General features: G+C 45.1%; 1 protein-coding gene across 5 annotated transcripts in view; it reads left to right on the top strand.

Annotated features, from left to right (window-relative positions):
- Positions 1 to 22,266, top strand: part of NSD1 (nuclear receptor binding SET domain protein 1) — a 60,982-nt gene that overhangs the window by 13,224 nt on the left and 25,492 nt on the right. For 4 of the 5 annotated variants that reach the window (XM_064387873.1, XM_064387871.1, XM_064387872.1 and 1 more), the window contains exons 3-11: positions 3,560 to 3,692; positions 6,571 to 6,743; positions 8,620 to 11,200; positions 14,603 to 14,724; positions 14,869 to 15,172; positions 16,887 to 16,996; positions 18,077 to 18,146; positions 18,456 to 18,574; positions 22,103 to 22,246. In XM_064387873.1, the coding sequence (XP_064243943.1) occupies positions 3,560 to 3,692; positions 6,571 to 6,743; positions 8,620 to 11,200; positions 14,603 to 14,724; positions 14,869 to 15,172; positions 16,887 to 16,996; positions 18,077 to 18,146; positions 18,456 to 18,574; positions 22,103 to 22,246 (3,756 nt within the window). The remainder of the gene's footprint in view (positions 1 to 3,559; positions 3,693 to 6,570; positions 6,744 to 8,619; positions 11,201 to 14,602; positions 14,725 to 14,868; positions 15,173 to 16,886; positions 16,997 to 18,076; positions 18,147 to 18,455; positions 18,575 to 22,102; positions 22,247 to 22,266) is intronic. The other variant, XM_064387875.1, reaches the window with a different exon arrangement.

Raw genomic sequence — 22,266 nt, 5'->3', positions numbered from 1 at the left:
AGCTGCACTGGAGAGGCTGGTGCTGCTCTGATTTTTATTCAGAGATGTCCAGTGCTGCAGGAAAGGTGCACCCTGTGGCTGTCAGCATTGTCTGTGTTTGTGGGCTTCTGCTTTGTGCCACTTCATCCAGCAAGATGAATGGATTGAACAACAGCTTCCAGTGACAGACAAGAGTGGTTACTGGATAAAGGGTTATTTTTTTCCACTTTTTAATGATGTGGTTATTTTCAAAGGAGGAAGATTAGTGACAGACAGTTGAGGACTGACAGTATGTTTACCAAAATAAAAACACTTGGAAATTTAAGCTTTCTTTGCTTGATCTGTTTCGTTATTTGCTGTATGGTGAGAATTTCAGGAGGGTAAAGATACTTGGCTTTGAAATAGAAAGCTTCCTCATGAAGCTGAGCACTAATGTTTGGTATTTCACTTAGTGAGTTGCAGACTGGTGCGTTTGGTTGGCGTAGTACAAATTCAAGAGGTGACTTTGCAGGTGGTTTTTGTGTCATCCTGCTGCTGAATCTTGGCTTGTGACCCCTTCCACAGTGATTATTTGGGGTCTTTGGTGGAGAGGGTTTGATGAAAAACATCTGCAAGGTGCAGTCTTGTTTGGTCCAGAAATAGCACAGGCTGATCTGAAATGCTGCGTATCATCTGAAGTTTAGGCTGGAGCTTGTCCCATCTGAACAGCAAATGATTGCCAAACATTTGATAAAAGAGTGGACAGTACTGACTCCCTTGAGGAGAGCATCTGACAATACACAACTTTGTTGTTCCTCATCAGTGGAGAAAGCCCTGTCCTTTCCTTCCTCACTAAGCAAGGCTCTTACCTGGTTTTATTTCTTCAGTGTATCTCCACTGGGTTACAACATGAGTTTTACCCAATCTGGCTCACAAATTTTCTTGTTATTTAAATACTTGAATATTTCCATGCTCTGAAGGTGAACAGTGCTGTGATCAGATGTATGGGACTACATCTGAAGTTTATTTTTTTTAAAAACTTTGGTTTTCCCTAGCTCACAGAAAAGTCACTGTTACTGCAGGGCTAAATTTTTTACCATCAGGATTTATCAGCAGTTTAATCTTGGCATAGTAAATACTAATTTTTATAGGAGTGAAATTTCTTGTATTCTGACATAAGAAATATATGCTTTGGGGCTATAATTTTTCTATCATGCTGCAGAGTTTAAAGGAAGAGACTTAACTGTACCTGAAAAGGACAATAATTGCTGCTTTTGCTCCTCTGCTGTTGGCTATTCAGTGTTACACGTTTTGAAAGTCCTTACGAGATTTTTTTTTCCCTCGTTAAGAAAAAAATGTTAAGGCATCTCTGGTAGGTTGGTGGGATTTAGGGAGGCTAGAGAGGAAAGATATGCAAGACAGCCTGCTGCAGTGCATCCTGTCACAAGGCTTCCCTCAGGACATGATGCTTCCTGATCTGCCTCTGTGACCCACTGGTGGGGACTTTGTGGGGGTGATGGTGAGTCCAACACCTGACTGCTAATGCTGGGGAAATGAGAGAGGAAACTGGGCAGGAATGAGAATAGCTGCTGACTTCTTAGAAAGAGGTTTAGGCATTGTCTGAATAGTTTCTTGAAAGCCACCTTTTCACTGGGATGGAGTGTTGGAGGTTGACAAAGAGTTGATTTAAATGCAGACTTGCCTAAGGGCAGGGGCTGTGGATGTGTTCAGGTGGATCAATGTGAATGGCTCTGGCAAACCTCCAGTGAGGTTTTACTGCTCTGTCCAGTGCCTGTGCTCAGGTTACAGTTGTCAGGAAGATGCTCATCTATTGTATGTGTATGCACAGCATCGGAGATAATCAGCTGGGATATACATGTGCCCCTCAAAGCCCAGGCTGGAAATCTGAAAAAAAAAAAATTGAGGCCAAAGTCACATTGACAAGAACTCAAGAAGGGAAACAGACTAAAAAAAGAAGGGGTTTGCATCTGAAAGTGCATCTGCATTTTAAAAGCAACAGCTGAGGCAGCACCTCTGGTCCTTTGCTCCAGATACAGCTGGAAACACAGAGGCTGCAGCAAGGCAGTGGCAGAGAGAGGGGCTGCAGCCCCCTGCCCGCTGCTGTTCACATTCCCTCTTCCTAAACTCCTGCTCAGCAATAAGTTATTGAGTGGCTTTCGATGAGTGAGTGAGAAGAATTTCAATAATGTAGTCTGTAACATCGTTACATGCCTTTTTTTCATGTGGCAGGGTTTGTTCTTTTGTGTTTTCTTTAACCACATGAAGAAGACCCATAAAACTCAATGAGAAACGGAATATACCTTTTATTAGAGAGGTCTGTTGTGTTTTAGTTGCTGGGATGTTGAACTGGGGATGGCAAGAGACGTGCCTGGAGCAGGGTGGTTAGCAGGATGGAGAAGTGAAGCAGAAAGGTGTGTGTTTGTGCTGTAACAACTTAAATGAGGAGCATATTGCTTGCACTTATGGCAGGAGAAATATCTGGGTGCTTCTTGGAGCTCTTAAAATGCTGAACCCACCTGGGACATGTTGGTGGGTGCTGCTAAACAGGCAGGATACCCCACAGCTGGGTACAGGGACTTTTATATCCTGTGAAAACCTATTGTATCTCGTCTTGGCTCAATGATTCACAACACCAAAGCTCCCAGATCCTCTCCTTGGCAGAGGTCCTGCTGGTGGAGCACGTGCAGCCAGAGAGGCTCTGTGCTTCACAAACAGTGTAGGGTCTGCTCTCAGCTCTTGGGCAGTGCACAGAAATGGCATTGAACAGCTTTAGGGTTTGTCTTGAAAGATTTCGGTGTTCTTGTGGCTGCTGCATGGCCCTGAGAAGCTGAGTGGAATTGGGTGACTGTGTCTGCAGAGTTGATACTTGTGAGCAGCTTTTGGAGACAGGCAAGGTCAGTGTTGTGTCTGTCTGTGTCCTAGAGGGAGGTGCCTGCTCTTAAACTCTCTTTTTGCTCCTTAGTTTTGGGGCAGAGCAACACCAGATCTGCTCATACAAGCTAAACATCAGTATATAATTTTTTTTTTGTGATTGTGCCTGTCTTTGGTTTAAAATATTTTCTGGTGAAGCTTTTTCCTGAGCACATCTGAGAAGCAGGAAAGTTACTAACTTGTAGATACCAACTTTTTTTTTTTTTCCTCTGCAGTTGATAAACACTTGCTGTTCTTATGTTTCAGACAGGAAAATTTCACTGTCTCTTACTGTTACTTTTTCCATATGTTGCAACCTTTGAAATTAACAAACTCGTGTTGGTGAAATAATGGGGTCTGGTAGTGACTCCAAATATTTACCTGTTCAAATGTGTGACGTTTGAGTGCAGTCATTTACCAGAGGTCATGTTACTTACTAAAAAAATAACAAAAACCTTCTCAAATCCTCTTATTGTTTTGTTCTTGCAGAAGAATGGGGAGAACCATTGTGTTCTTTGAAGGTGTAGGAGCCACTAAGTAAAATCAGGACTTGCTTTTTAATGTAAATGTCTCTGCTGTCCCCTGTAATCTGCACACAGGGGGGGAGGCAAATCTCTTCAAAAGCATCTGGAGCTTTAGTGATTTCTTGTGTTCTGGTTTTTCCCCAAAGATCCAAGCCAAGAAGAAGCCTCCAGTGAAGTATGAAGTTGGGGATCTTGTTTGGGCCAAGTTCAACAGACGCCCATGGTGGCCATGCACAATTTGTCATGACCCAGTGCTGGACTGTCACTCAAAAATGAAAGGTACTGTATCTACTCAGACCACTAAGTGGAGGTGTCGTGTATGGCAGGATGCTGCAGTTTTTAATTAATTTTAAAAGCATTTCTGGCCGGTGAAAGGTGTGAAGAAATAGGCTCTGCTATGGAAAACAAGAAAGTAAAGCTAAATGAGGGAGTTGACAGGAAGAAGAAGGGGCTGGGGGTGATGAAGTGGCACAGAGAGCTGTTGGACATTTAGGCTTTTCTTCCCAGACTGTAGGAAGGACAGATAGCTGGGCTAAGCTCAGGGAAGTGCAGAAGAGCAGCCTCTCAAAAAAATGATGCAGAGAAAAAGGAGATGGATCAGAGAGGTGGAACAGGTGAGGAAGCAGAGCTGGGAGGATTGGGGTGTGTGAGGACACAGAGGGTTGTTCTTGGAGAATGGGAGGCTGGAGAGGCTGAGGACTGGAGTGTGGAGTAGTGCAGTGTAGCTGCTAAGTGCCTGAGGGTGTGATGGGAGCATGTGCATGGAAGTGAAATTTTTGGGTCTTGTTTAGCACAAAAAATTAAGGGGCTGTTGGTAGGGAAATTCTGGAAAAACCAAGAGATGGAGCCGTGAATGTTTAGGGTATAGTGTGAGGAGAAGAGATGGACAAATAGAGCTGTGTGTGCTTGACCACAGGAGAGAGCCAGGAAGGGAGAAAGAGTCTTAAAATATCAATGCAGAGATAGGTGAGTGATGGAGAGACAGAAGGGAAATGAGGAATTGTTTGCTTTTAGTATCATACCAGATGCCACGGGGAGACTGCCACAAACAGAAAGGCTTATTTGTTCCTGGTTTCCCCTTCTGATTCTTTTTGTTCTCTGGGCAACTAGAAACCCCTTGAACTGGTGTCCTCTGCCACTGACAGCTCTAGACTGGTGAGATTGCCACTCACTACTGTATTTGTCTCCAGGTTTTGTGGCCCTTGCCAGCCTAAGCACAAGTGCTGTGCATGAGTGGAGTTCTTTTTGAGTGGCCATCAGCTCAGAGCCATTGCTGTTTCTCTAGAAATGAAGCAGCTTTTCCTACATGGTGCTCACATCATCCCCCAACCCGGTTGCTGAAGTCTTCTTTCTTCACCTCCCCCTTCATCCTTTGGGGAGGCATTTATCCTGATTCTAGAGAATAGTGAATGTGCTGTTCTAAATAGTCTGTTTACAGCTCTCAAAATCCTGTCAGAGATGTTTCTAGAAGATATGCTGATATATAGTGTCTGCCCACATCTCTCCTCCTGAAGTTTTGGGCAGGATTTAATGTATATACCTGTCCAGTATTCCCCTCTCGGCCTGGGCACGAGGATTGTTAATAAAGGAATTCTGCAGGGAGGAAAAGCTCTGTCAGCAAGTTCCAGGAAGGCCTGATCTCCAGCCACATGATGGACTCTCCCATCATTGTTTTATCTGTGTTCAAGCCAGTGGAGCTGAGGGGAAAATGGTATTTTCCAGCTGTGGCTGTGTGTAATCTGCTTGTCCTCCCTTCCCAATGCCAAGGTGGCAAGGCAGGTGGCTCTGAGCTCTGGCACTTTTGGGCAGGAGGAGCTGGGCTCTGTGTGCACTGTGGGAAGCACAGTCCTGCTGCCTTGGCTCTCCTGTTGCCAAGGGAACAAACCCTTCAAAACAAGGCAGGTCGCTTCAACCTTGTCACTTGTGCTGAAAGCTCTTCTCTTGGGATTTGAGGAATGGTGTTTAGTTAAAGGCAGTTTACCTTTCCTCAGCAAGCTCTTGGCTTGAAAGATTTTTGGAGCTGGAAGGTATAGGCTCAGTGACTTGAGTCCCAGAGCTGTGAATGGGGGGGATGAAGCCTGTGATCTTTGCACTTGGTTTGATGTTGTTCTGGTCATTGTCTGTCATCCTCTCAGTCTTGGTTAGAATCTCAGTTTCAACATCACCTAGGGCCAGGCTGCCACACTGTGCTGGCACCCTGGAAGAGGCAGCACAAACCAAATGGGCTGAAAGTGTAATCTGCCTGTTCAGAGGGTGAAGGTGTTTCTGGGAGAAGGTTAATGCATTGCAGCAAACTGCAGGGTGAAGTTTGTGTCCCTTGCTTTCAAGTGTTTGTTCTGTTCAAATGCTTGTGACCTGTCCTTTTCCACCCAGTACTGATTCAGTTCTTATTTGTGCCATGTGTTCAGCTTTCTTGCATAGAAAGTACCTTTAAAGAATCTTTTAATCTGCCCCTATAATCGAATTTCTTCTCTGCTCCTCTTGTGCCTGAAGTATGGAGAGACTCATTATAACTAATGTTGTGTCATGTTGCACCTAATCTTTTCAGAGTGTGTGCATGTGTTTGTTTACATGCTGCTGTTCATGTTTTATGTCCTAAATAAGACTTAGTTTGGTATTAAAACATTGAACAGTATGGGATGTATTGTGATGGGGGAGGCTCAACCTGTGTGACTAAATCCTGTCCAGAAGGATGTCAGTTCTGGGTGTTCCCAGCACTGTTGTGTTTTCTCAACGGTCAAGTGCTCTGGACTGTTTAATCATTAATCAGGGAGTAGCAGAAAAAAAATTGTTCTGCTTGGTGTGTTGTGTCTTTCAAGGAAAAAATATTTACATATCTTTACCTTTTTTTTTTTTTTGCAAGCAATCTTTGCTGTAGGAAGATGACCAATCATAGGCATGTTAATCAATTGCTTGTAAAAAAAAAAAAAAGCCCAAACTATTTAAAAATAGACTAGCAATGTAAAATATAGACAGCAGCAAACAAAGGGGTCTCCCTTAGCTGTGAGTAGAAATCCCCAGAACTGGCATTTATGTGGGCATGTTGTTAAGCAAAATGTAATTGAAAATTACCTCTCAAATTGTTACTGTTTTCTGTGTCTTTGTGTCTTTATTCTGTTACATACAAGGGGTAATTCTGTTAAATTTCTTGAAATAGTTTCCGGTCAGAGACCATACCGAGAGTACTATGTGGATGCCTTAGGAGAACCTTCAGAGAAAACCTGGGTTCCTGGGAAAGCTGTTGTCCTCTTTGAAGGGAGACATCAGTTTGAAGAGCTGCCTGTTCTCCGGAAAAGAGGAAAGCAAAAGGAAAAAGGATACAAACACAAGGTGAAAGAGCTGTTTTGTGTAATATGTTTTTATTTCTTTGAATCTGCACAGTACAAAATATTCCTTTATGCCTGAATTTGTACTTTGACAGCTTCTGTGAGACTGACTGCAGCAAGTCAGCCAGGAAAGGGATTCTTTGTGTCCTTACAGCAGCATAGTTTATAAACTGCCAGGAGTTTCCAGACTGTCTTCTGTGCTGGGGTGTGGCCTGCTGCTTCTATTGCCCTGGACAGCTCTGGAAGGCAGAGGAATCTGGGCTCTGTTGGTGTGGGATGTGTTCAGCAGCACAGCCCTCTCCTGCTGTGGATTGCAGCACTGCTAAAAAACTTCTGTGCTCTCTGGCAGCCTCCCTTGGCTGATCTGAATCAGAGGTGGAGTTGCATGCTTCACTAGATCACTGGCTGAGATAAAGCAGTGGGATTTTTAGCACTGCTTCAGTAATTCTCTTTATAGAAACCTGTTAGGACTTATAATTTGACTTGGAAAACGCTTTGTCAGTGAGCCTGTGGGAATGAGTTTTGTGGCTCATCGCACCATCTCCGTTTCCAAACATAACAGCCCAGAGCAGTTGTAGCCAGTTAATGTAATGTGACACAGGGGTCTGGTCTATGTCTGTAGGAAGGTGACTGCAGAAATTAACTCGTTAGAATTGCTGAAGTGAAGAACTACAGAGGCTACTGTGTTACTGTAAGAGAGCAAATAGTTATCCTAGGCAATGGTATCTGGTTTTTCTTTTTCTCTGTGTTAGTGCAGAACCATCAATCAGATTGAATGTGCTCTTGCAGATGTGAGTCCCTGGGGGCAGTGGCCTTATTTGGTTTTTCTTTTCCAAGGGCATGTTCAGTATCTTCTTTAAGGACTTCTCTCCTTGTGCTCTCAACAACTAGTGACATGCTCCCAAGTAACTTCTCTGGTTCTAGAAGTGCTGTGTGGCTGAAATCTCATTCTGTATGTAAATGGAGTGCCAGCATGACTGCAGTAGAGGGAATCAAATGTTTCTTACTCACATAAATGTCCAGGTTTGCACCCCTGGAAGCCAAGATTGATGCAAAGCTGAGAGTATTTGGCTGGATTGCTATCTGGCTTCGTGAAACTTCTTGAGGCTGCTGAGATGAGACTTTGTTGGTTTGGGTTTTTCTTTAGAAGAAAAGTGTCAGCAATGTGAGTTGTTCCTCCTGCCTTGGAACTGGATTTGAGTTTAGGAGCAGTTGTGAAGCTTTTGGTTTGCTGTTGTGCAGCCAAAAACTACACATACAGATAAGAAACAAGGTTCATGTTAATTTTGAGTATTAGCAGAGGTTCCTGTTAAGTATGCAGAGAGCTTTTTGGTTTTTCTAAAGGAATTCTTAGGAATGAACATTGTGAACTTGATAGAGCACATCTTAGATGTGTGTGGATCTCATGTTAGTCCCGAGGTGAGTTGATGGAGAGGGCAGATCGTGCTCTGAATTCAGGGGATGCAGGAAGAATCAACAATGAGGACAGCAAACAGGTCTGCTCAGATATTTTGAGGAAAACAATGCTGTATTTGCCTTGTGAGCCTTGCTGGCTGTAGCTTTGCATTTCTGTGCCAGGGACCCATACCATATGCATTGCCCTTTACAGGCTGTTGTGTTCAGGGTGTGTTGGCATGCCAAGACATCCGATTCTTGAAGACTTTTACTTTTCAGGGATCTTTCTGCTGTTTTGGGAATGCACAGGGCTGAGCTGGAATGCAGGGTGCTTACCCAGGAGCAGTGCTTCCTGTGTCTGCCAGACACAGTCCCAGGGAATTGTCTTAAAGATGGAAAATGCAGGAATGTCACTGTGTTCTGTGTTTTGGGTACCTACTCAAATTTTGTCTTTTTTTTTTTTTTTTTTGTCTCCAACTTTTAAGGTTCCTCAGAAATTTAGGGCTAAATGGGAAGTCAGTGTTGGACAGGCAGAAGACATTCTTCTCGGGGGGCCAGAGGATCAGAAGTGCAGCCAGAGCTCCAGCGAGCCGGACAGCGAGAAGGACGTGCAGCTGGAATTCTACACCAATGGCCCTGGAGCAGAAAGGGACACGCAACTGAACGGCTGCTTAAAATCCTTGGCTTTTGACTCCAGACACGTGGCCAGTGAAAAAGGAAAATTGCACATCAAGCCACAGGTGAAAACAACCTCTGAAAGCAGAAAAAGGACTAGAGTAAAAAAGAGTGGCGCCAGAGGGGAAGAATCGAGGGAAGAAATCAAAGACAAAACACCAGAGAGCGTAGTTAGAAACGTGATTGTTGGGGACCTGCCAGAGAAACACGCGTCTCACGAGCTTCGCCGGATTGCCAACAGCCTGACAGCATCCAACAGCGCCAGGGAAAACCATTTGCTGTCCTCCTTTGGAGAAAGACGTTTTGAAAAGACACCTCTAAAACCAGACTATGAGAATCGTAAAAGTGATGCTCTGAAAAACACCCTCCAAGGAGATTTGTTTTCCAGCCCATCTTTTGAGAGAGAGAAGAGTTCCCTGGGCATTTTGTGCAGTTCCAAGTTACAAATACACTATTCTGCTTCTGATGCTGGTGTTGAGAAAAAACAAACTGAATCAGATTCATCCTCTTCCCTCTCTGATGGTGGGAACAGTGATGTAGATACCATGGACCAAAGTTCAGAGAGAGCCTCTAGTGCTCTTGAAGTTAGTGATTCTTCAGATAAAGTGGAGAAGGACTTTCCTGTGACATCAAGTGGAAACATTAAACTTTCCATGTATCTTTCCCAGAAGAGCAGCAGAAGGGCCAGGAAGAAGTCGCACAGGGATCGCAAAGCTCTGGGAGGTTCAGTAACCAACAGACTTGATGCTGAATTTGCAGATGGGGAGCTTGAAGTAGGTTTGTCTGATGCTGAGATGTCATTGACACCTCTTGAGTGCTCTTCAGATGTGAGAAATTACAATCTTTCCCTAGCAAACAAGCACACTACCCCCCAAAGTGTTTCCAAGGACAGCCCCTGGCCTGCTGTTACAAATCAAGCAATCTTGAAACCGAAAAGCATGAAATTACCTGGAACCAGGAGTATAAAATGTAAACATAAAGAAAAGGTTGCTGGGATGGAGCCTTCTCTTGCAGAAGAGGAGGGTGGTGTGAATCGCTGTTCTTCAGATACCAAAGGTTTCTCTGGCCTTGCAAGAGATTCTCTTCAGAGAAGTGGAAAAGTTGATGGTCAGAAACTGTTAAACAACATGCATGAGAAACCCAGGGATTCTGCTGAAATCGAAACTGCCGTGGTGAAGCACGTTCTGTCAGAGCTGAAGGAACTGTCCTATCGGTCCATGAATGATGATGCCAGTGACTCTGGCACTCCAAAGGCCACAGTACCTTTGCTTTTCTCTTCTGCTTCTGGTCATGGTCGTTTGCCTATTGAACCAGATTACAAATTCAGCACCTTGTTAATGATGTTGAAGGATATGCATGACAGTAAGACAAAAGAGCAGCAACTGATGACTGGTCAAAATATAGTCCCATTTCGAAATACCAGCACAGGTGATGGTTCTGGAAGCAATTCTGCAAGTGGTCTCAAGTCTTTGTCCATTGTAGGTCCCCCGTATAAAATAGAAAAAAATGGAGATTGTGTCCAGGAAACAGTAACTCCAAACTCTGCTATAAGCAACTCCTCATTTTCACACAGTCCTCCAACCAAGTTGACAGGGATTGGTACTGGTAAAAGGGAGCCTGCGAGTGCTGCTGTTTCTGGGACAAACGGCACAAATTGCATGTCCAAACGCAACTGTTCAAAATCTAAGCAGTCATCAAAGCTTGGAGATAAAACAGTTTCAAACAGAAAGGACTTAAAACCAGGAGGGCCAAGTAAGTTGCTAAGTCGGTTACCCAGAGATTCAGGAGAACATGCATTCCGTGGGCACAGTTCGGTTACCAGTCCTCTAGGGAATGAGGCAGAAGATACTGAGAGGAAGGAGTGTATTGATTTAACAGAGCATTCAACTGATGAAGATTCTGCCTGTTTATCTGATGACAATTTAGGTCGTGTTGGAAGGAGACCTGAAGCTGGTAGAAATAATGAGAGCTGCAATTCTGCTGAAAATGGGGAGAGTCCAGACTTGGATTCAGAGGCAAATAGTGAGAGCTCTCTTGGTGATGAGTCTAATGATATCAATCACGTAGCACCCAAAAAGCGATGGCAGCGTTTTAACCAAAGCAGTGCTAGATCTAATAAGCACATCAGTAGATCTAGGGAACAAGGAAACTTGGAGAGTGCCTTTGGCCTGAATTCTCGTGGCTTTTCACTGAAGGGAAATGAGTGCTTGGGACGTAGGCATTCCCCTCATTCAAAGGTGCTTGAGGGAGACTTGGCAGTTCAGGACTTTGAGAATCGTTTAGACTTAGTTGATAAACGTTTGAATGTATGTGGTAAGCCAAACACCAGTGTGATGGACTCAGAAACAGAGCTTGGCAACTTTGCTCCCCAGTCTGAATTCTCTGCACAAGGTAAGGGAGCTGGACTTGCGCCAGAGTATTTGTATCCATTTTACACTTTTTCATTTAAAGGATAAGTTACAGAACTTGTGGCTGGCTGACAATGTGAAGATATCTACGTCTGAGCAGAAGAAGGTGTGGGACCTTGGTTTCAGTTCTCTGTAAGCATGGCGGACAAAGGAGAGAGTAATTATGAGTTTGTACTCAGGTTATTGGTCAGAAAATTTTACACACATTAAAAATCTTTAGTTCTTCCACAGCGAAAGGTAAAATAAGAATCCTTCTGAGCCTGGGATTTTTTTTTTAACTTGCACCTTCATAATGTGTTCCTTAGAGCCACAAGTTTGGTGTTAGTGGGATAGGTCAGTGCTAGAAAGTTCCAGGAAACTGAGCCTCAATGGCTGCTCTGTTTTTTATCTTTCGTGGTGCTGTTTGACATAGTTTGTTTTTGGTTTGTTCTGTAGGATTTCTTCAAGATGATGTGTTGGGAGTTTTTAATTCCTCTGTGTGGAATTTTATTAGTTGCTCATAGTGACTTGTGGAGCCCCACGATTTCCTAATTTACAGTTCTGGTGTGGCTGCCTGGTGGGTGAAAGAGAGAACAGAAGAGAGGGAAGCTGCAGGAAGGCTGGGCTGGAGGTGGGTCTGGAATATGGCAGACAGAAGTAAGGCAGCAGCATTGGAAGGGAAATTACCTAGGAAGGAGGAGGCTTCTGAGGACCAAAAGGCGAGAGAGCCCTGCCTCTCCCACAGAGGTGGGGATATTTGGTTAAAGCCAAAGGAAGATACAAAAGGATGTGTGGACAGAACAGGGCCAACAGAACCATATTCAGTTTGTACCATCCTCTGGTTTCTGCAGGGAATCTGGGGAAACACACCTTAAGAAAACAAATAAAATTAGGTTTTGCACAGGCTTCACCACAATAAATTTTTCTAATCTAATTGTGATATCATAAAATAATACAACTCATCATGATTTTGAGCCTGTGTGCATTCTGTCACTTATGTGTTCTCTCAGTGCAGATTTTGATGTGTGTATTTTGCTTTTTGTGGTTGCTGGAGGCAGCCTGCACTTCTGCTTCCATTGTGGCAAAGGCAGCTCCTGGCTTGGTGGTTGTGGGACCTGCCCAAGGCAAGTTGCAGCAGGCACAGAAAACAAGCCTATAGTGTGTAACACCTGGGGTAAAAGTTCTGGTTTTAAGTCATGACCAGTTTAATCATTCACTGACTCTGGCTGGGTCTGTGTGTTTTTGAGGACTGAAGTCTCTAGAGCAGGTGAGAGGATGCACGTTCTGGGCTGTGCTGCAGGTTCTTCCTTCACACTGAGATCCAGGCAGCTTCTCACAGCTTCATGGTGCTTTGGCAGTTGAAGCATCCCTGCAGTGATGCTGTGTGAGGTGAAGATGAAGGTCTGCAGAGTGAGCTAGAGAAGAGGAGGTGCTGAGAGGCAGTAAAGTTAGGGGGGTAGTGGCAGAGGAAGGCAGCGAGCTCTGGGTGTGGAGGTGACAGTGGAGAGGAGTGTACAGGGTGTTGGTGCTGCACACAGGGATGCAGCAGCAGCAGTCAGGGACTGGATTTGCTGGTAAAAGTGCCAGAGCAGCAATTGCATAAACTAATTCCTCTGCCCTAAATAGCATGTGAGCTCTGTGCACACTCACCCTCCTTTTGTACAGATGTGGGGAGGCACCAGTGCCACTGTCAGGGCTGCTGTGACATCCCCAGTGCTGGTGGGACTGAGTCAACCTCTAATGCTGTGTTGAGACCATTTCTTTATGTTAAGGCCTAGAAAATAGAGAAACTGATGCTGGAAACTGGACTGACTGCAGTGCTTTGAGATGTGACCAATCCTTGCCCACAGCAGGCAGCTTCAGTGTAAGAGATCAGAACAGATTGCAGTCACAACTGTGCCATTTCCACTAAGCTCAAACTGCATAAAGTCTTCATCACAGTTAAATGGCAGCATTGGGCATAATTTTGCTACAAACCTTGTACAGTAGTTTAGAGCAAATAAGGCAGACGTGAAGATTGGTACAATTGGCTGATGTAAACCAGTTTTATAAATAATAGTTTCATCGGGTCTGTGTTTTGCCACTGTCAATCTGCATTTGGGATTCTTGTATAGGATTCCTTTTGGGAACAAAAAGCAGTTAAGCCAGCCTTTCTGGCACAGTGCTGTGTACTCTGCTGCACTGTTTTGGGGTTCTAAATAGTTGCCTGGTGAGGATACTCATCCCATAACTGCTTATGTGCTGAAAAGTGTGTTTCAATCAGACACCTGTGCAGAGTGTTAATAGAGGCTGAAAATAGCTGTGTTTGAGAAAGTTGTTTCTTTCTTCTCTTTTGGCCAAGTTTGACATTTTCATGCTTGTTTAACCACAAAGCCACAATAAAATGTAGCAATCTTGTCCAACATCCCTGTTCTGAAGCGTTGCATTGAAATGCTTTGTTATAAAATGCTTCCGTTTTAAAGAAGAAAAAGCCGCCTCCTACAAATGAAATGAAGCAAAGAGAATATTTATTGTTTGTTCCAAAACTTCCAGGAGACCGCAGGTGTTTTCCTGACTAGGGGAAATCTTTGGGCAGTATTATTTAATGATTTTGATTGCTAAAAAGGAGAAAAGTCAGAGATACTCAGAGGTATTCTGGGAAGTGAGAAAAAGACAAAAATGTGCATCACCTTGCTTTTGCAGCTTGCAGAGAAGAGCTGTTAGAGTGTCAGGGTTCAGTTTTTTGGAGCCTGCCTTGCGTTGGCGTGTCGAGGTGGTTGGTGTAGCACGGGTGGTTGGGGTTGTGGTGAGGAAACACCTTTTACCTTGCAATGCTACCACACTGTGCAGAGACAAGTGCCGCAGTCGCTGGCTCCCTGATCTCATTGTAGAACAAACAAAGCAATAAATGGGCTCACAGTAGCAGATGGGGAATTTGTAGTATATAAAAAAATGGCAGGGAGGAGGGGAAGGGAAGGAATTAAGCTTATGTGTTCCTAGTGAAACTAGTGACTGAACTGTGTTACGGGAAAACAGTGTTTTCCTGTGCCCCTGCACTAAAACCAAAAGAGTTTGAATAAACAGCAAAAGAGTAATGAGTTGCTAATGACCTTTGGTTCTGGTAGAAGTACTGCAGGCAAGTTAGATGTAGCTTGTAGGGACACGTTGGGTGAAATTTCAGGAGCCTCTCAGTCTGATATGTTTTGATTTCTTACCTGAACTGCTTGAAGTCCTTAGGAATCCCCCCTGCTAAGTTGGGATTTTGGAAAATAGAAAACTCAAAAATTCTTTGGGCTGTCTCAAAGAGAGAATTATCAGCTCTTCCCACATGGAACCTCTGGAAGAGAAGGCAGGAACAGCTATTATCCACAGATGTCTTGTGATCCTCTCAGAAACACAGTCTTGAAGCTGCTTTCCTTTTTCTTAGCACATTCAGAGAGGAAGCGCCTTAGAAAGCCAAGTAAACGGCTTCTGGAATATGCAGAAGAATATGATCACTTGTTTGCACCCAAGAAAAAATCAAAGAAGGGCCAGGAGCAATTACAAAAGGTGGGTGAAGGCCAATGTGCTCTTTGTGGTTATTTCTCCAGGGCTCTGGTCTGTGTGTGTTTATGTTCTTTGTGGTTGAGTGTTCTTGCTGTGTGCAGTGCCATGCAGAATGAATGTTTTCACCAACGTATTTCACCATGCCAGGTGAATTCTGTGGCGAGGTCTGAATTTGAAGGAGGCGTTCCTGCACAATGCAGTCCTGACAGAGATACCCAGCGGGGGCCAAGTTCTTTGGTTTCAACTCCATCTTCAACCAAAGAGTCCCCTCCCGTCCTAGAAGCAGAAACTAGCAGATCCTGTTTCTCAGAACTAGGATCCCACTCCACTGATCCCCCTAGTCAAGCCCAAGGAGGATCTTCAGATTTTCCAGAGGTGGTGGTTCTGTCTTCCTCAGATGTTTCTGAAGTTTCTGCTTCTCCAGATGCGGAAGAGGGATTCCTGAAATCAGGTAAGTGGCAGGGGGTGTGATGCTGCTTTTGTAAGTGAAAGTAATTCAAGTTCCATTAAAAATTATTCTTGGGGCATGAAAAGGTCAGTGGCTGTTGCCACTGTTTGTTTTTGCCTTCCTTCACTCACTGACTCTTGCTGTGTTGAGAAGGGAGAGAGGGCAGGTGCAAGGGTGTCCAGTGACCTGGTACTGTTGGCTTTCTATAGACTGTGGTGGTCCTCCTTAGATCCTTGCACAGAATGCCTCTTTTGTCCATAGGAAGGAGGCCACAACTCCTTCTCTGAGTCCTTGTTTCCCAACAGTGACATTCCTTCAGCTTGATGGTTTCTTGTTGCTGTAAACCCCTGTGGATGGACACTGCTGTGCTGAGGGTGATGCACAAAGTCTAAGCTTCATTGCTCGTGGAATGGTCTTTTGCTCTCCTAGGGAGCTCAGGGAGCTGTAGCACAAAATTCCTTCTGGAAGAACTTCCCGCTTGATTGCTTCTAAGCATCTGTAGAAATTTTTGGGGACTTGTGTGAGCAGCAAACCAGGGTCTTGGTCTTCAGTAAGGCATGGTGTAGAGGTGTGAGGGGCCTCTTCCCTTTCCAGCAGTGTCAGTCTGAGAGTCTCCTTTCAGTATGTTTATTCTCTGATAGCATCTAAAGACATGTCCAGAGTTAAAGCCCTGGTGTTCTGGCTGTGCTAGCTTGGAGGGAACACTGTTCCTAAAGGGCTTGTAGTCAAACAAAATAAACCAAGCAGGCAGATTTTTGGTCAGTGGGAGGTCAGTTAGCCTGTCATGTGAGGGAAGAGGGATTGCCTCTGGAGACTTGTGGAAGGTCCCACAAGGAAGTGGGAAGATGGAGAGGATTAAAGGAGGAAAAATTAAGGATGTGAACCCAAGACTGGAGATGCAGGAGAACACACCAGGCTGCAGCAGTGGGAGCAAACATCCAGTCTGCAGAGGTTGTGTAGCTCTCTTCAGTCATTTCCCCTCACCTTTTGCTGAAGCACACAGTGTGGGCAGAAGCTTGTCTTGAGGGTTAGGAGTGTGATGGATGAGCTGTGCCTACAGAGGTGTCAAAGGGCACAGCTGAGACTGTCAAAGCTGGGGATGAATGGGGTGGGATGGGTAACAGGCTGTGCCTGCGAAGTGTCTGCACTCAGCATCAGCATTTCCTGGTTGTAAGTTTATACTGTTGCCAAAATTAGTGAAAGAGCCCAGGTCTAGCAACTTTCTACCTCCTGAGGGCCAGGATAAAGCTTGAGTAGGAAATAGTTTTGTTGGGGTATCTTTTGTCAAGTAGTTTTAACCAGGATTGTGGTCTTCAGCCTGTTTACTGCAGCAGCATGAATGCTGGTGTGGGAGTGTAGGCAGGGCTGTGTCAGTGGTAGGACTGGCTTATGCAGATCAAAGTGTTTGGGAAATTATGATGTGAATTGTGCTGCCAGCATGTGTTACCTGCTGGCAGTGAGTTCACAGCCTCTCTTTTGTAGGTGGATTTTTATATTACATATTGAGGTGAGCCTGAAGGTCATGGCAGACTGAGGTCTGGTTTTTATTGAAGTTGTACAGAGGCAGGTAATTGGCATCTCTGCCCTAGGAACTTATGATCTCAAAGACAGGATGAAGCAGATTATTTTGAACTGTTGGCTGATATTTACTTAATGGTCTTAATCTGATGGAAGACAAGAAAACCCCTGTTTATCTGATGTGAGGGTTTCATTGCAGGAAACTTTGAAAGCAAGCGTCAAAGGAAGCCCACTAAAAAGCTCTTGGAATCCAATGACTTGGACACTGCCTTTATGCCAAAGAAGGAGGAATGGACTCCCCAAAAGAAGGTACTTCCCTTCCAGCTCTTTAGGAAACTGGATAGAAAGCAGGCCCAGACAGCAGATCCTGCTAAACAAGACACAATTGAATGGGATGTGGTTTTTTTGTTGGCTGCAGCCCAGGAGCAAAGGTCCACCCTTCCCAAAGGTGCTGGTTGCTGTGTTATGATGAAATAATCCACTGTCCCTCACCCCTCCCCACTTGTAATGGGGATAGGATAATTCTGGCTTAAAATCTCCTTTTTAAAAATTGATTTATATGGAAAAGGAGTCATCTGGATGCTGTCTGGAAAGATATGAACAGAAATGTTCTGCACAGAGGCTTTCTGTCATGTTACAGTGTAGCTTGAACTTGAACCTAAGGCTTTGTCCTTTTCCATCAGATTTCCTCTGAGCAGTGTTTTCTTTGTTACCTTTCCAAGTGAGCTGGTGAATGCATGTGAGTGCAGAGCTTGAAGCAGGATGGAGGCTCGAGGTGAATGACATGTAGGATACCTTGTTTGGTTCAGCTTTTAAAAGAAAATGCTGCTCTTCTCCACTGAATACTCAATATTCAGTGACATGGTTTGGAAAAATGCAACTTGCATTTATTTCAGATCATGTGTCTGCACAGAACTTGTTGCCACTGTTCCTAGAGTTGACTAATAACACTTCTTTCTGTTTTCTCTCACTGTGAGGCACAGACTTGGTACAGTTATCTCCATTGCAGTAATGCAGAGACCAGTGTATTTCAGTCTTAAGGTCTGTAAAAGTGTAAACTCAGAAGAGAATGTCTTTTACCAGCACCTTACAGAGTATTAGCAGCCTTTTTGGGAGGGCACAGGAAGCTGTGATTTGTGCTGATGAGCACAAGACACATCAGACTCTGCATTCCTCCCTTCCCAGAGACAGACTTTTACATGTGTGATTTATCACACACACAAACCAAATATTTTCTTACAAAATCCCTAACGACTGATGAATTCATGACTTGGATGGTAAATTAGGTCTTCCAGTCATTTCAAAAGGTTTCACAGCTTTGTGTGAACACAGGATTGTGTGCCTCTGTTTTCATCTGGTGACTTGACTCTCTCTCCTGTGTGTGTGTAGGGTACTGGCCCTTCAGAGAGTGACAGCTCTGAGCTCTACTCACCAGCCCACTTCCAGGACCTGGGAGAAGGTGAGTGAAGGCAGGGATAGCAGGGCAGACTGTTGTGATATTTGAATCAGTGCCAGAACTGTGTGTGTGTGTGTGTAAGTGCTTGGTGCTCAGCAGCCCAGCAAAAAGTTGCTTAAACCAGTATGAGTTGGTGTTTCTGTGATGGGCAGAGGGCCGAGTGCCTGGAGGCTGGTATTGCCCCAGCCCTTAGGCCCTCAAAGAATATAGGACCCAGCCAGAAGCTCTCAGGCTGCAGAACTTGCTGGTGTCACCTGCAGCAAGGGAATTATTTCTGCATTTGCCTTGAATGGTTTTTCTGTTGCATCCCAGGTTCTGAAAAGCTCTTGGAGAAACAGCGAAAGCGGAAGAGACAGCGCCATACCTCTGCTGCAGTCCATTCCAAGAAGGAGAAGAGTGAGGAGGGGCTGGGGGAGACCCCACACTCTGAGGTACTGTTGGATCTTCATGCTCTCATCCCTATAACCTGTTTGCTGCTTCCCAGGGTGCTTGGCAGAGCCTAAGCCAGAGACATCTTTTGGCCTGTCACTTGAGACTTTGTCCCACTGATGCAGCTGCTTGAGCTGGGGTTAGACTGAAGATACTGCCTTGATCTAGTAGCTATTTTATAATGATGCTTAACTCAGGCTCTGTTTTCAAAATGCTACTCAGCTGATTCTCTGTGAGAGAGGCTGTTCTGAATTCATGGAACCAGGTTTTACCTGGCATCTTGCTTTGCGCCTCAGAAAATCAAACTGCTGTAAAAAGTCCTCTCTGGGGGTGGGACTCCTGCCCTTTTACAAACCAGTTTGAAGCACAAGCACTAGACTGGACTTCAGCCCCTTCTGCTTGCACTTGAACACCAGGATGAGCCAAGAACCCCCTTGGAGGGGCTGGGGAGGGACTGTGACTGCTCACAAGAGCCTCTGATTGCATTCTGCCATTCAGCAGAAAGGGATAGCTGGGGCAATTCCCTCTGCTACATATTAGCAGGATCAGTGTGTAAATATCTCTGACGAGCACATTTTGCCTTTTAGGAATGAGCCAGTTATCAGCAAGTGTAGGGGAAGCAAGACTTCCTGGGAGAGGCAGGACTCCTCTGGGCCTCTCGCCATCGCCTCTCACTTCCAGTGGCCCAGGTTCAGCAGCAGGCAGGATAGTCAGTATGTATTTCAGGAGCCAATTATAGATCAATATTGTTATGTTTGTTGTTGTAACACAGTTTACAGGAGAACACAAACCTCACACCACTTTCAACAGTTCCAGCCATCCTGTTGCATTTTGGAAAGGGCATTTGTGATAAAGTTAATAAATTGGTGTAATACCCTTGGTCCATGTAAGCTTTCCTGTGCTGGTGTCAGTGTTCTTTTTGAAGTGTGCTCAGCTGGACTAATGTGTAAAAACAGCCTGTACAAATACCTTTGCCAGTGCTGGGCAGGGCCAGTTAACATCGTCTGCTCTACCCACTCAGAGACAGCAAATTCTCTGTGAAAAGAGGGGCAGCTCAGAGCAGCAAAGATCTAGGCCATGGCTCTGAATCCTGTACTCACTACTGACTGCAGAGGAAACCCAGTCTTAGCTGCCTCTAGATGCAGACATTTGTATTCAGTATCAGAAGTCAGGTATGGTGTAAACCATGCCAAAAAAAAGGTCAAGGCTTGGCACCTTTGCCAGCCTCCCTTTCTATGTAATTGTGTCTCTTTAGCTGCTGTGGTGGGTGTTCATCCCCTGGCTTAGGTGAGTATTGGGATGCTGTGGAGATGCAGTTGTGCTTTCATGTGGAGTTCACATCATGCTGCTCCCTCAGTGACTGCACACACTGGGAAAGGAACTCCACTTTGCTAGAAAAAATACATGGTTTGATGATATAGCCCAGTGGAGCCTTGGATCCAGCTGCCTTCCAAGGAAAAAGAGGGCAGAGGAAAGCTTGTCAGCCTGGGCTGAGCTAAGCAGCTTTCTCTGACCTTGTCTGTCTGTGGAGCCAGAAGTGCAAATTTACAACATCAGGGCAGTAAGAGATTGACAGAATGGGGTGGGAAATGCTGTTGAAATGGTTGTCAAGGTTGTGAGCCGAGGTCAGGCTGTGCCAAAGAACAGGTCAGGCTTTGGGATTGTGCCAGACACAGCAGCAGGGATGGTTCTGGAAGAAGACCTGGGATAAGCCTTTCTTTCTGCAGGAGGTGTGTAGTGTTGCAGTGGTTGTGCTGGCAGAGGAAGGAGGGGAAACAGTGGCAGATCCTTGAGTGGCAATGCCTTTTTCCATGTTCACAAAGGATGGGCCTTGCTCGTCCTGTGTAGCTCTGGTATCCCTTCCCTGGGCAGTTCTGGGAGCAGTGTTAGAACAAGGCTGTACTCTGTAAGGTGTGTTGGACTGGCAGTAGCCTGTAGTTGGGACTTGGCTTTTTTTTTCTTTTTTTTTTCTCTCAATAGAGTCAGTTTATACCATTCACTTTTGTAATGTGTACTTCAATATACCCTCAGTGCATCTGTGCATCATTGTTCCACAGAAGGCACATGGCTTTAAAGTGTCCCCAAATAAAGTCATACTGCTACAGTCAGGGAATAAGGGAAAAACCAACAGTTCAGGCAAAGAAAGCATCATTATCTGAGCAGAATACTAGCTCCAGGTTCTTCCAGCTTTATGTCCTTTTTTTGCCTAGATTCAGAATGTGTTCAAAAGGCATTTCATTCAGCTTACAAGCTTTAGTAGCACCACAGCTCAGACTTTCCCATACAGAAAGTGGTGCAAAGCTCCCTCTCGTGATTGTTAGCTGGACAGGCTTGCACCAGGCAGGTCTGGAGGTGTGGGAGTGATGGCTGCTGCTTCTGCCAGCACTTTGAGTTCTCACAAGGTCTCTCGGGTGTGCTGTTTGTGCCTGGGTGTACAATGGCTACAGCTTGGTGACCCAGGGAGGAGCTGGCAGCTGTGCACTCAGATCACTCAGCTACCTGCAGTGAGCTGGCTTATTTAAAAGTGACAGAGTCCTTAAAATGTTCTGGCTCAAAGCACGTAGCTAAAGGCATCATTTCAGTGCAGTATTAATGTCCTTAAATTGTACCTTCTTTGGAGTGGCAGCTGGGGCTGCTGAGGCCACTGAAGTGTTCCCTGGACCTCTCAAGTGGGCTGAAGGTGGCAGGATGGTATTTCCAGGCTCTTAGTTGCCTGTCCTGACAAAATCTGTGGCACTGCTGCTGGGTGTAGCTGCAGGACAGCTGTGTTTTGTGGCAGAAACAAATGTGTCTAGGATACATGCTATGCTTTGCTCCTAACAGTGCCTGGGCAGGTCCCATGGACACTGGGAATCCTTGTGAATCCTTGTGGCAGGATCCTTGACTTGGCCTGTGAGTGTGTGGTTGGGCCTGTATCATTTGAAGCCCAGCCTCTCCCCAGGATGGTTTTTCCCCAGTGGATGTTACAGGCAGTGCTGTACACTCGTGCAGGACAGGAGGAGACTCCACACCTCAGTCAGGATGGGGTGTGAATGCTGTGCTGCTGCTTTTGGGGTTGGCTGACTTCATACCAACACAGGCCTTGAGTACCTTTGTGTCTCTGTTTTTCATGGGTTAGGACAAGCTGAGACAAGTGTAGAGGAAAAATGTGGTTCATTTAGTGTGTGACAGGTGCTATGAAGATTGCGGTTTTTCATTTCTATTTCTAGTCCAAGTAGATACTGGGGTGCTTCTGACTTTTTAGCCTACCTGATTTGTTTCCATTCAGGGCTGACTCCTTGCTCAGAGAGTGGTTATGCACAGGAAGATAATTGTGTTGAGTGTGTATTTTTAATCATCTGGTAAACTAAGAGCTCTCTCCTTTCCTTTCCTGTAAAGCTGTTGGTGGAACTGTAATGGGGGATGTTCTCTCCAGGGTGGGTAACACACAGATCACCTGCCAAACCCATTAAGTGCTCAGTGACTGAATTTGTATTTCCAGGTCAGGATAGGTGCTACTGACAATCCTAACTCTAGTTTTCTCTTTAAAGGGGGAGGCATCAGTTCATGGGACTGCTGCAAGCCCCAAAGAGGGCCATGAGGAGGGGTCAGAGAATGACCATGGAGTGCCTTCGTCCAAAAAGATGCAGGGGGAGCGTGGAGGAGGAGCAGCTCTCAAGGAGAATGTGTGTCAGGTAGTGTTCTGAAGAAATCT

The sequence above is a fragment of the Passer domesticus genome, chromosome 13, assembly GCF_036417665.1.
Source record: "Passer domesticus isolate bPasDom1 chromosome 13, bPasDom1.hap1, whole genome shotgun sequence".
Taxonomy (NCBI): Eukaryota; Metazoa; Chordata; class Aves; order Passeriformes; family Passeridae; genus Passer; species Passer domesticus.
Note: the sequence above shows the minus strand (reverse complement) of the source record. Positions and strands in the feature narration are given on the sequence as shown.